The following is a 14,350-nucleotide window of genomic DNA, read 5'->3' as shown; positions in this document are numbered from 1 at the left end:
CGCCATGGCGACGATCGGGATGACGTCATGGACGTCAGCCGACGTCCTGACGTCAGGCACACCCGATCCAGCCCATAGCGCTGCCCGGAACTCATTGATCCGGGCAGCGCAGGGCTCTGGCGGGGGGGGGCCCTCTTCAGCCGCTGCGTGCGGCCGATCGCCGAAGAGCGGCGGCGATCAAGCTGTGCGCGTGGCTAGCAAAGTGCTGGCTGCGCGCACAGCAATTTACAGGACACAAATCGCCCCACCAGGGGCTGAGATCTCCCCCCTGCGCGGCATAGCCCGAGCTCAGCTCGGGCTTACCGCCAGGGAGGTTAAAACAAAATAAAAAAATTGGGGTATATGTGTATATATATATATATATATATATATATATATATATATATATATATATATATATATATATATATATATATATATATATATATATATATATATATATATATATATATATATATATATATATATATATATGTATGTATGTATGTATGTATAATATATTCAGTACTACACGTAAAATTATGCAGGGCGGTTTGTGGGTTCCAAGCCCTCTTCCTGTCACAGAGGCGTTGCACCTATCAGCTCAACCTGAGTTATTCCTGCTCTTGTATTTGCCTGAGGAAACGAGCTTGGGACTCGCAAAACGCGTTGCATAATTTTATGCACACACACAACGCAGCAGATTTATTGCTAAATGCACAGCGTGCAGCACTTTTTAAATATTGCTACACATTACACACAACGCAACGTGTGCACTGTAAATGTTGCACAGACTTAATATTGCTGTGCGTTAGTCCATGTTGAAACATTTTCTAAAGTGCGACTTTAACGTCGCACTGTGAAAGAGGCCTAAAAGGGAATAAATATGGCAGCCTCTGTATCCCTCTCACTTCAGTTGACTTTTAAAATTCCTAAGCGTTGGCAGTTAAGAGATGCATTTCAGGTTACATGCTTTCACTTAACAAGATTGTAATATGCAAATTAGAGGAGTCTGGGGAATCCTAACCTAAAGAGTCGGAGTCAGTGGATTTTTGTACCCGACTCCACCGCCCTGCTTTTTTTTTTTTTTTCCCCTTTCCTTTTTTTTTTTTTTTGTCTTCACACTAATCATTGTCATTAATTTCCTGTCGCTGATATGGGTTTTTTAAGGACAGGGAGTAGTGTTAATGTGGAGACACATTGCTATAAAAACTTTTGTCTATACCTCTTAGGGTTTTTTTCTGTTGTCTGTGACCCTGAGAAATTTTCCTCACTACAAATCCCACTTATTTACAAAACAAAACAAAAGAAGAATCACCACATTTGGGACACTAATAGCATACTGATAGTGGTTCTCAAATGTAAAACTGGCCAAAACTTTGTTTGGTTAAGTTTTAAGGCCTGGAACCCACTACAAAATGCTATCCCTAATTGCAATTGCTAGTGTTTTTAATAAGCCATGTTCATGAGCGATTGCTGGCCATTTTGGCAGCTTTTTTAAAAAGTGTCAGCTTTTTGCCAGCGACTGTGTAGCGATTAGCGTTTTAATTCTGATTGGTCCTTCCAATTTTAATTTTTTTTACAGTGTGCAGTAATGTAAAACGCTAGCAAAATCACTCTGTGTAGGTTTTGAAGGGCGATCATGCCAGCGTTTATATACATTGCAGAAACGCTAACTAATCGCTAAACGCTAAAAATGCTGCATGTCCTGCATTTGCGATTTTGGTCATCACCATCGCTCCAGTGGAATTTGGCCCATCCATTAACATTAGCTGAGCATTTAGGGAAATTGCTAGCGTTTTTAATCGCTCCCTAAACGCTCACAAAATCGCTCTAGTTGGATTGAGCCCTTACAGTGTACTAATTTTTATTGCACCGTGTTCCAGAAGATCCGTGAAAGAAGAACCACAGAACTCTAGTACTAAAAACCATCTTATGATGTTTGAAAACTGACTCCGCTTGAGTACCAAAAACTGGATTCTTTATCATCTTCAGGCGGACCCAGGACAAAAAGGCATCCACAGAAACTGACACCTATCAGACTTACAATCTGCCCTTAATCATAGTTGTAACACGGCGGCAACTATGACTAAGGGTGCGTACAGACATGCGACTATAGTCGTTTAAAACGATCGTTACCGACGGCATTGCCCGACGATCGTTCGTAAAAAGTGCACGAACGATCGTTAAAACGACCGACCAACGAGATATGTCGTTGGTAAAGAACGATCCATTCTGCCAGATCTTTTCCAACGACCATCGTTCAAAAAGTAATGTCTGTACAACGATCGGTCTTTGATCGTTCGTTCTCAAAGCTTTGCACATGCTCAAACAGTTCTTTTTGACACTTGTGTTTGAAATCAGTTTATAAATCATGTTGCGCACGCAACGCTCGTTCCAAGATCGTTCGTACACGAACGATGTTCAAAGTAGCCTTTCTTCAAACGATCATCGGCCGATACCTCCTTTAACATCGTTTGTCGTTCAGAACGAACGATCGTTATCGTATGTCTGTACGTACCCTAAGGGCTGATTGTAAGACCAATGTGCGTCAGTTTTTTCTGTGGATGTCTTTTTATCCTGTGTCTGTCTGAAGATAAAAAGCTAGTTTTTAGTACTCTATTGCATCTTCTTCTATAATCTGTCTTTACAGGGCGTGTGGGCATTTGGACTTTTCCTGTCTTATTCCTAAAGATCTGTAAACCTAAAACAGGATGCAGGGAGTTGTATTTATTTTTCCACGGAAGGTTTTCTAAGCACTTATGTGACTCTTTTAAGTGGTTGATTCAGATATGGTGAGCCTCCACCCTGCACATCTAACGTTACCACTTTAAATTCTGGCTCACACAGAGGCCGATTTCTATTAAGGGCTCGTTTCCATTGTTGCACGTCAGTTCTGGGGGCGGAGCTTGTGTTCCCATTCATTACAGTGAATGGGATCGTGGGTGCAATCACCTCGAAATGCAGGCAACCGGTCGCTGCGATTCAGTGGTGAATCACAGCGCATGTATGGAAACAGTCTATGCACTGTCTGCTGTCCCTGTGATCGCGTTTCCATAAGCGCGGCTGAAAGCGTGCTATATGGAAGTGAGCCATAAAGGTGCATTAAATATGTGTAGTGAATTTCATGGTGCAAGATAATGCAGGTATGGCTTTCCAGTGAGGACAAGTTCAGTGTTCAGTTGCATAACGCATGCGTTATGATGTGTGCGTTGCAATGTAGACTGGGTGTAGACTTTAGGCTAATTTCACACCAGGACGTTGCGTTAGAGGGGGCGTTAAGGTCGCATAACGTCCCCCTAACTCAACGCCTGGTGGTGCTGGATCTGGACGTCAGAGTGAGCCGCGTTGTGCAGCTCACTCTGGCGTCAGTGATGCTGTGATGCGCACTCTTGTGCGCATGCGGCATCACGTGGTCCCGCCGGCCAATCGCCGCACAGAGCGGCTGCTCCAGGATGTAAACACTGCACGTCACAACGTGCAGTGCATAATAATTAGCCATGTGCCTGGCCGCTCTCCGCTCCTCCCCAACATTACTGAGCATGTGCAAGCAGTCTAACGCGGCTCAACCGCGTCCAAAGTACTGCATGCAGTACGTTGTCTTGTGACGCAGCGTTACAATGTAACGCAACGTCCGCACTGTGAACAGCCTCATTGATTTTTCATTGCTGTGCGGTGGGCTGCGTTAAAGGCTGCTCTAACGTGCGCCTGTAACGTCCCACTGTGAAACCAGCCTTAACCACTTGAGGACCACAGGTTTACACCTCCTTAGTGACCAGGCGATTTTTCTAAATTCAGCACTCTGCAGCTTAAACAGCTCCCTGCATGGCTGTACAACTTCGCACACACATTCTTACCTCCTTTTCTTTACACAAATAGGCCTTTCTTTTGGTGGTCTCTGATGGCTACTGCAATCATTTAGTTTTTGTTTTTTAATTGCCCCTGGACAGCGATCCACAGTTTTACCCTCCTCTCTTAGGCATCAGCCTGCGAGAAGGATTTGATTGTGAGCAGCTTGGAGGGACAGCTAATTGTCCCCTGTACAGTGCTGCGCTAGATCGCAGTGCTGTACAAATGTAGAAAAAGGTGGGTACTATTCTGTTAGCCGGGCGCAACCACTAGGTGGCATTAATTACTATTCCCCCTCCAGGCCGCCATGGATAGTAGAGAAAGATGTAACTCTGGCGTTTTATCGCCACCTAGTGGATGCGCCCTGCTAACGGAAAAGTACCAAAAGGTGTTTTTTTTTCCTTTTTCTAACAGCCTGTCAGTGGCTGACAGGCTAATCATGGTCTCTCTGCAGGGAACAATTGCGCATGCACATGCCCGTTCCCTGCTAAACCCCGCCTCCAGGACTTTACGCCGATCGGTGCTAGGCAGTCTGGAGGGAGTTAATACAATGCCTACATGCAGCAAGTTACAGTAAAGTGATCTGCTACAACACAGTACTCTGAACAGGCCCATATAACTGTATGGGCAGGGAGTTGGCATGCAGAATTATTCTGTAACACAACTGACTATTGTGAGCTAGGTCTGAGGCAATATTCTTCAGAGTTCACCAAATGTAGTTTATGGCAGACTTTCTAGGAATCTGAAGTAAATGCTATTCCTGCACAAAACTCTAAGTAACCCTTCACTTTATTTAACCACTTCCCGACCGCCTAACGCACAGAGGCGGCCGGGAAGTGGAGCCCTTAAGGACCGGCTCACCCACAGAGGCGGCGGTCCATTTAAGGGCATGGGCGGAGCGATCGCGTCATCCGTGACGCGATCCTCCGCCGGCGCCTGTCACCGCTCGCTCGCCGCAACATCCCGCCGGCTATACGGAAGCGCCGGCGGGATGTTAACCCCGCGATCGCCGCATACAAAGTGTATAATACACTTTGTAATGTTTACAAAGTGTATTATACAGGCTGCCTCCTGCCCTGGTGATCCCAGTGTCCGAGGGACCACCAGGGCAGGCTGCAGCCACCCTAGTCTGCACCCAAGCACACTGATTTCTCCCCCCCCTGCCCCAGATCGCCCACAGCACCCATCAGACCCCCCCCCCCCTGCCCACCCCCCAGACCCCTGTTTGCACCCAATCACCCCCCTAATCACCCATCAATCACTCCCTGTCACTATCTGTCAACGCTATTTTTTTTTTTATTCCCCCCCCCCCCTGCTCCCTGCCCCCTCCTGATCACCCCCCACCCCTCAGATTCTCCCCAGACCCCCCCCCCCCTGTTTACTGTATGCATCTATCCCCCTGATCACCTGTCAATCACCCGTCAATCACCCGTCAATCACCCCCTGTCACTGCCACCCATCAATCAGCCCCTAACCTGCCCCTTGCGGGCAATCTGATCACCCCCCCCACACCAATAGATCGCCCACAGATCCGACATCAGATCACCTCCCAAATCCATTGTTTACATCTATTCTCTCCTCTAAACACCCACTAATTACCCATCAATCACCCATCAATCACCCCCTATCACCACCTGTCACTGTTACCTATCAGATCAGACCCTAATCTGCCCCTTGCGGGCACCCAATCACCCGCCTACACGCTCAGATTGCCCTCAGACCCCCCCTTATCAATTCGCCAGTGCATTAATTACATCTGTTCTTCCCTGTAATAACCCACTGATCACCTGTCAATCACCTGCCAATCACCTATCACCCATCAATCACCCCCTGTCACCCCCTGTCACTGCCACCCATCAATCAGCCCCTAACCTGCCCCTTGCGGGCAATCTGATCACCCACCCACACCATTAGATCGCCCGCAAACCCGCCGTCAGATTACCTCCCAAATGTATCGTTTACATCTGTTATCTTCTCTAAACACCCACTAATTACCCATCAATCACCCCCTATCACCACCTGTCACTTTTACCTATCAGATCAGACCCTAATCTGCCCCTTGCGGGCACCCAATCACCCGCCCACACGCTCAGATTGCCCTCTGACCCCCCCCCCCCCCTTATCAATTCGCCAGTGCATTAATTACATCTGTCCTTCCCTGTAATAACCCACTGATCACCTGTCAATAGCCTGCCAATCACCTATCACCCATCAATCACCCCCTGTCACTGCCACCCAACAATCAGCCCCTAACCTGCCCCTTGCGGGCAATCTGATCACCCACCCACACCAATAGATCGCCCGCAGATCCGACATCAGATCACCACCCAAGCGCAGTGTTTCCATCTATTCTCTCATCTAAACACCCACTAATTACCCATCAATCACCCATCAATCACCCCCTATCACCACCTGTCACTGTTACCCATCAGATCAGACCCTAATCTGCCCCTTGCGGGCACCCAATCGCCCGCCTACACGCTCAGATTGCCCTCAGACCCCCCCTTATCAATTCGCCAGTGCAATATTTACATCTGTTCTCCCCTGTAATAACCCACTGATTACCTGTCAATCACCTATCAATCACCCATCAATCACCCCCTGTCACTGCCACCCATCAATCACCCCCTGTCACTGCCACCCATCAATCACCCGCTGTCACTGCCACCCATCAATCAGCCCCTAACCTGCCCCTTGCGGGCAAACTGATCACCCACCCACACCAATAGATCGCCCGCAGATCCGACATCAGATCACCACCCAAGCGCAGTGTTTCCATCTATTCTCTACCCTAAACACCCACTAATTACCCATCAATCACCCCCTGTCACTGCTACCTATCAGATTAGACCCCTATCTGCCCCTAGGGCACTCAATCACCCGCCCACACCCTCAGAATGCCCTCAGACCCCAGCCCTGATCACCTCGCCAGTGCATTGCTTGCATCTATTCCCCCCTCTAATCACACCTTGAGACACCCATCAATCACCTCCTGTCACCCCCTAGCACACCTACCCATCAGATCAGGCCCCAATTTGCCCCGTGTGGGCTCCTGATCACTCGGCCAAACCCTCAGACCCCCTTCCGATCACCTCCCTAGTGCATTGATTGCATCTATTTTCCCCTCTAACCACCCCCTGAGACACCCATCAATCACCTCCTGTCACCCCCCCTAGCACTCCTATCCATCAGATCAGGCCCAATACAACCTGTCATCTAAAAGGCCACCCTGCTTATGACCGGTTCCACAAAATTCGCCCCCTCATAGACCACCTGTCATCAAAATTTGCAGATGCTTATACCCCTGAACAGTCATTTTGAGACATTTGGTTTCCAGACTACTCACGGTTTTGGGCCTGTAAATTGCCAGGGCGGTATAGGAACCCCACAAGTGACCCCATTTTAGAAAAAAAGACACCCCAAGGTATTCTGTTAGGTGTATGACGAGTTCATAGAAGATTTTATTTTTTGTCAAAAGTTAGCGGAAATTAATTTTTATTGGTTTTTTTTCACAAAGTGTCATTTTTCACTAACTTGTGACAAAAAATAAAATCTTCTATGAACTCGCCATACACCTAACGGAATACCTTGGGGTGTCTTCTTTCTAAAATGGGGTCACTTGTGGGGTTCCTATACTGCCCTGGCATTTTAGGGGCCCTAAACCGCGAGGAGTAGTCTAGAAAACAAATGCTTCAAAATGACCTGTGAATAGGACGTTGGGCCCCTTAGCGCACCTAGGCTGCAAAAAAGTGTCACACATGTGGTACCGCCGTACTCAGGAAAAGTAGTATAATGTGTTTTGGGGTGTATTTTTACACATACCCATGCTGGGTGGGAGAAATTTCTATGTAAATGGACAATTGTGTGTAAAAAAAAATCAAACAATTGTCATTTACAGAGATATTTCTCCCACTTAGCATGGGTATGTGTAAAAATACACCCCAAAACGCATTATACTACTTATCCTGAGTACAGCGGTACCACATGTGTGGCACTTTTTTACACCCTAAGTACGCTAAGGGGCCCAAAGTCCAATGAGTACCTTTAGGATTTCACAGGTCATTTTGCGACATTTGGTTTCAAGACTACTCCTCACGGTTTAGGGCCCCTAAAATGCCAGGGCAGTATAGGAACCCCACAAATGACCCCATTCTAGAAAGAAGACACCCAAAGGTATTCCGTACGGAGTATGGTGAGTTCATAGAAGATTTTATTTTTTGTCACAAGTTAGCGGAAAATGACACTTTGTGAAAAAAAACGATTAAAATCAATTTCCGCTAACTTGTAACAAAAAAATAAAAACTTCTATGAACTCACCATACTCCTAACGGAATACCTTGGGGTGTCTTCTTTCTAAAATGGGGTCATTAGTGGGGTTCCTATACTGCCCTGGCATTTTAGGGGCCCTAAACCGTGAGGAGTAGTCTTGAAACAAAAATGACCTGTGAAATCCTAAAGGTACTCATTGGACTTTATGCCCCTTAGTGCAGTTAGGGTGCAAAAAAGTGCCACACATGTGGTATCGCCGTACTCGGGAGAAGTAGTACAATGTGTTTTGGGGTGTATTTTTACACATACCCATGCTGGGTGGGAGAAATACCTCTGTAAATGACAATCTTTTGATTTTTTTACACACAATTGTCCATTTACAGAGGTATTTCTCCCACCCAGCAAGGGTATGTGTAAAAATACACCTCAAAACACATTGTACTACTTCTCCCGAGTATGGCGATACCACATGTGTGGCACTTTTTTGCACCCTAACTGCGCTAAAGGGCCCAAAGTCCAATGAGTACCTTTAGGATTTCACAGGTCATTTTGAGAAATTTCGTTTCAAGACTACTCCTCACGGTTTAGGGCCCTTAAAATGCCAGGGCAGTATAGGAACCCCACAAATGACCCCATTTTAGAAAGAAGACACCCCAAGGTATTCCGTTAGGAGTATGGTGAGTTCATAGAAGATTTTATTTTTTGTCAAAAGTTAGCGGAAATTGATTTTAATTGTGTTTTTTCACAAAGTGTCATTTTCCGCTAACTTGTGACAAAAAATAAAATCTTCTATGAACTCGCCATACTACTAACGGAATACCTTGGGGTGTCTTCTTTCTAAAATGGGGTCATTTGTGGGGTTCCTATACTGCCCTGGCATTTTAGGGGCCCTAAACCGTGAGGAGTAGTCTTGAAACGAAATTTCTCAAAATGACCTGTGAAATCCTAAAGGTACTCATTGGACTTTGGGCCCTTTAGCGCAGTTAGGGTGCAAAAAAGTGCCACACATGTGGTATCGCCGTACTCAGGAGAAGTAGTATAATGTGTTTTGTGGTGTATTTTTACACATACCCATGCTGAGTGGAAGAAATATCTCTGTAAATGGACAATTGTGTGTAAAAAAAATTAACAAATTGTCATTTACAGAGATATTTCTCCCACCCAGCATGGGTATGTGTAAAAATACACCCCAAAACACATTATACTACTTCTCCTGAGTACGGCAATACCACATGTGTGGCACTTTTTTGCAGCCTAACTGCGCTAAGGGGTCCAAAGTCCAATGAGCACCTTTAGGCTTTACAGGGGTGCTTACAATTTAGCACCCCCCAAAATGTCAGGACAGTAAACACACCCCACAAATGATCCCATTTTGGAAAGTAGACCCTTCAAGGTATTCAGAGAGGGGCATGGTGAGTCCGTGGCAGATTTCACTTTTTTTTGTCGCAAGTTAGAAGAAATGGAAACTTTTTTTTTTTTTTTTTTTTTTTTTTTCTCACAAAGTGTCATTTTCCGCTTACCGTACTTGTGACAAAAAATATCTTCTATGAACTCACTATGCCTCTCAGTGAATACTTTGGGATGTCTTCTTTCCAAAATGGGGTCATTTGGGGGGTATTTATACTATCCTGGAATTCTAGCCCCTCATGAAACATGACAGGGGGTCAGAAAAGTCAGAGATGCTTGAAAATGGGAAAATTCACTTTTTGCACCATAGTTTGTAAACGCTATAACTTTTACCCAAACCAATAAATATACACTGAATGGGGTTTTTTTTATCAAAAACATGTTTGTCCACATTTTTCGCGCTGCATGTATACAGAAATTTTACTTTATTTGAAAAATGTCAGCACAGAAAGTTAAAAAAATCATTTTTTTGCCAAAATTCATGTCTTTTTTGATGAATATAATAAAAAGTAAAAATCGCAGGAGCAATCAAATAGCCCCAAAAGAAAGCTGTATTAGTGACAAGAAAAGGAGCCAAAATTCATTTAGGTGGTAGGTTGTATGAGCGAGCAATAAACCGTGAAAGCTGCAGTGGTCTGAATGGAAAAAAAGTGGCCGGTCCTTAACCTGCTGGGCGGTCTGGACGAGCTCAGCTCGTCCAGTACCGCCGGAGCCTGCCGCTCAGGCCCTGCTGGGCCGATTTGGCTCAAATAAAAAGCAGCACACGCAGCCGGCACTTTGCCAGCTGCGTGTGCTGCCTGATCACCGCCGCTCTGCGGCGATCCACCGCGAGCAGCGGCGAAAGAGGGTCCCCCCAGCCGCCTGAGCCCAGCGTAGCCGGAACAAAAAGTTCCGGCCAGCGCTAAGGGCTGGATCGGAGGCGGCTGACGTCAGGACGTCGGCTGACGTCCATGACGTCACTCCGCTCGTCGCTATGGCGACGATGTAAGCAAAACAAGGAAGGCTGCTCATTGCGGCCTTCCTTGTTTATTCTGGGCGCCGGAGGCGATCGGAAGAACGCCTCCGGAGCGCCCTCTAGTGGGCTTTCATGCAGCCAACTTTCAGTTGGCTGCATGAAATAGTTTTTTTTTAATTAAAAAAAAACCCTCCCGCAGCCTCCCTGGCGATCTTAATAGAACGCCAGGCAGGTTAACCAGCTGAGCGGTCTGGACGAGCTCAGCTCGTCCAACACCGCCAGCGGCTGCCGCTCAGGCCCTGCTGGGCCGATTTTAACGAAATAAAAAGCAGCACACGCAGCCGGCACTTTGCCAGCCGCGTGTGCTGCCTGATCGCCGCCGCTCTGCGGCGATTCGCCGCGAGCAGCGGCGAAAGAGGGCCCCCCTAGCCGCCTGAGCCCAGCGTAGCCGGAACAAAAAGTTCCGGCCAGCGCTAAGGGCTGGATCGGAGGCGGCTGACGTCAGGACGTCGGCTGACGTCGATGACGTCACTCCGCTCGTCGCTATGGCGACGATATAAGCGAAACAAGGAAGGCCGCTCATTGCGGCCTTCCTTGTTTATTCTGGGCGCCGGAGGCGATCGGAAGATCGCCTCCGGAGCGCCCTCTAGTGGGCTTTCATGCAGCCAACTTTCAGTTGGCTGCATGAAATAGTTTTTTTTTTATTTAAAAAAAACCCTCCCGCAGCCACCCTGGCGATTTAATCAGAACGCCAGGGTGGTTAAGGGGTAGAAAGCCCTAGGTCCTCAAGTGGTTAAACTGATGATGCTACTTGGCTAGTTTGGCTAGTGGCGAAACATTTTCACGGATGCAAAACTCTTGCTTAAATTGCTGCTGTTTGTCATTGGATAAAACTTCAAAATGGTGTTTCTAGAATTGAGCTATGCTCATAAATGTCATCCTCTTAACCCCGAGAAATAACTTGATTATCGTTCTATTTTTATAGGTTGCCCGTTTCACTGTGCAAGCCATGAAACGTTCACGACTACCTAGCAGCAGCGACGATTCAGATGACAATGCCAGTAAGTCTAGTACGTGTGTGTGTGTGTGGCCTTTAAAAATAAATTTGAGTGCTCAGATGTTGCATGTTTTCTTTGAATTGAGGCTTCTGAAGCTAAAAGACGGTGTATTGAAATTCTGATCACCGGGTTAGCTCAGAGATGAAGAGTGGGTTTTCAGGTGATGTGGTTGTCTAAAACATGTTGGTTCTTCCCATTTATATTGCTTTCCTTTTGGGGTATAAAAATGCATGTTTTGCATGTATTTTTGTATAAGTGATCTGATACTTTTTATTTTTCCTCATATTACAAGGCAGATTATTAAAAACATGAAATTTAAATGCATGATAAAAAAAATCTCTGCAGATGCACAGATTTGCAGAAAACTCATGGCTCCATATGCAATTCACTTTTTCTTCTGAGTTTTCTCCTAAGATATTTTTCATCTTTGATTTAAAATAACTTTTTAGCACAGCAATGGAAAAAGTACCAAAAAGTGGTGGTTAAACGACCACTACACCCGCATTCTGGAATCGAATTTCTGCATCCAAAATGCAACAAGTTTGTGAATGGAGCCGTTTCCGTTCAATGCGAATATTTGGGGACAATGCAGGAAAAATCTGGCTGGTATGCTGCATTTTTTTCACAAGCGGGTGCGATCTGCATGCGAATCGCAGCTAATGTAAGTCAATGGGGCCGCATATATCCGCGTTACAAATGCAGAAATCCGCGTTACAAATGCGCACTTAACCGGCAAGCACAGCTTTATTTCCAAGTTAAATTATGCTAATGAGTTGCTGGACAGTACACGTGACGTGATGTTGCTAGGCACTTTTGAAATAGCAATGTGAATTTTCACATGAAAATGCATTAAAAACAGATGCAGATTTCCGGACTCTATTCAAACGCGTGCTAGTGGAAATGGGCCCTAAAAGGTATTTTATTGACAAGTTGTGAAAATCTCACCTAGGAGAAAACTCAGGTGAGAAAGTGAATTGCATATGGGCCATGGTTTTCTGCACAGACCAGTGTGCTCCCAGCTTCAAAGCTAGTTTATTACAAAAGTTATTCACAAAATCATTTTGGCTGTCTTTTCCATCAACTACCGTATTTTTCGGACTATAAGACGCTCCTGACCATAAGACATAAGACCATAGGTTTAGAGGACAAAAACCAGGGGGAAAAAATATATACTAAACCTGGTGCATCCATGGTGAAGTGGCATCTTGTGGATTATGTCCCCTTGTACCTCTTGTGTCTCCCTGTGTCCCGCATGTGTCTGCCTCTGTCCTCTTCTATGCCCATTTGTGTCCTCCTCTATGTCCATTTTGTCCCCCCATGTCCTCCGATTCATGGGAAGAGAACAGGGAGACTCGGACATGGCGGCTGGTTGGAGGTTCATATTTTCAGGTATTCACAAGTCAGGAACTTCCTGCATTTGCACTATAAGACACAGTGGGCCAGATTTATCAAAGCATTACCGACAGTTTTTTTTCTTCTTAAACGGTCCTTAACAGAAGGGGGGGGGGAAGTGAGCTCCCCAATGCTTTCTTGAGTGAAGGGAGATCGCAGCAGTTCTGGGAGTTTTCCTTAGATTAAGAACAGCGCAGAACTGTCCCTGAATAAGAAGTGGCTAATACCACTTCTTAACCCCGCAGAGCAGGTTTACGCTGACACCTCATAGCTTCCTTTTTAATTTACTGCCATCTACCCACCCTCATTTGTTACTGAGGTGAACTCCCATTCACCCTGGTGATGTTTATTTGTTGAAGAGAAGGAGGGGAATTGTGGAGAATTGACTGTTTAGAGCATGTTAAAAATGTGTGTAAAAGACCGAACAGACATGGGGATTATTTGAGAATGGAAGTTTAGGAGAGTAATTACAGCCTGGGCTGCTCCTGTCCCAGATGGATAAACAAACAAGTCATACACTGTTGTGTTCATTCGTCTGAGACACCGTACTAGCTCCTCCTCACTTAGAACAATTTTTAGGAAGGAGACAGCACCATCTAGTGGCTTCTTAAAGTGCCTGAGACACAGTTCTGCACGGAGTTCTACAAACCTACCAGCATTTTGTCTCAGACGCTCTTGATAAATCTGGCCCAGTGACTTCCCCCCCCAACTTTTGGGGGAGAAAAAGTGAGTCTTATAGTCCAAAAAATACAGTACTTCACAATAGTCATTTTATTTAGATTTTTCAGTAGTTCTCTCCTTTTTTGCTAGGACTCCTAGTCTTGCTGCATTATCTAGCTGTGTCCAATGACTTGATGTTTTTATTTGGAATGTTAACCAGAGAGATATTTGATTCCTTAAATAATTGCAAGGCACCTAGTAATGGCTCTCATGTTGCTGGCATATCTGACTACTGATCGTTTCTTATGGCGAATGTATTTGGTGTTAAATGCACATCATGGGACTATGTTCTGTTTATTCGTTAGTCCAAACAACTTTGCTCTCACGTTCTTTAAGGAAGTGGTATCTAAATGAAAAGTAATGTTAATGATCAATCATGTTAACGTTTGTATAGCGATTTTTCTCATGTCGATTTAAAAAAAAAAAATGAATCAAGTGGTATATGGAGGTTGCTATATTTATTTCTTTTTACACAATACCAGTTTCTTTGCAGTCCCTCTGATCTTGTTTGCTGCAGTAGAAACTTGAAACAAGCATGCAGATAATTTTGTCAGATTTTTGTCAGAAGCATCTGATATGTATGCTTGTTCAGAGTCTATGGTATAAGTGTTATGTTAGGTACACACACAATACAATTTTCTGGCAGATCGATTTTTTTTCTCAACATGTCCAAACTGAATTTTGATTGATTTTCTGATCAATTTCCATAGAAGTGAACAGA

General features: G+C 45.4%; 1 protein-coding gene across 3 annotated transcripts in view; it reads left to right on the top strand.

The window, feature by feature from the left end:
- Positions 1-14,350, top strand: part of JADE1 (jade family PHD finger 1) — a 165,684-nt gene that overhangs the window by 33,229 nt on the left and 118,105 nt on the right. For all 3 annotated transcript variants that reach the window (XM_068279870.1, XM_068279853.1, XM_068279861.1), the window contains exon 2: positions 11,445-11,520. In XM_068279870.1, the coding sequence (XP_068135971.1) occupies positions 11,469-11,520 (52 nt within the window). In that variant the 5' untranslated portion in view covers positions 11,445-11,468. The remainder of the gene's footprint in view (positions 1-11,444; positions 11,521-14,350) is intronic.

Source organism: Hyperolius riggenbachi, chromosome 1 (genome assembly GCF_040937935.1).
Source record: "Hyperolius riggenbachi isolate aHypRig1 chromosome 1, aHypRig1.pri, whole genome shotgun sequence".
Classification (NCBI taxonomy): Eukaryota; Metazoa; Chordata; class Amphibia; order Anura; family Hyperoliidae; genus Hyperolius; species Hyperolius riggenbachi.
This window is presented reverse-complemented; position numbering and strand designations above follow the sequence as displayed.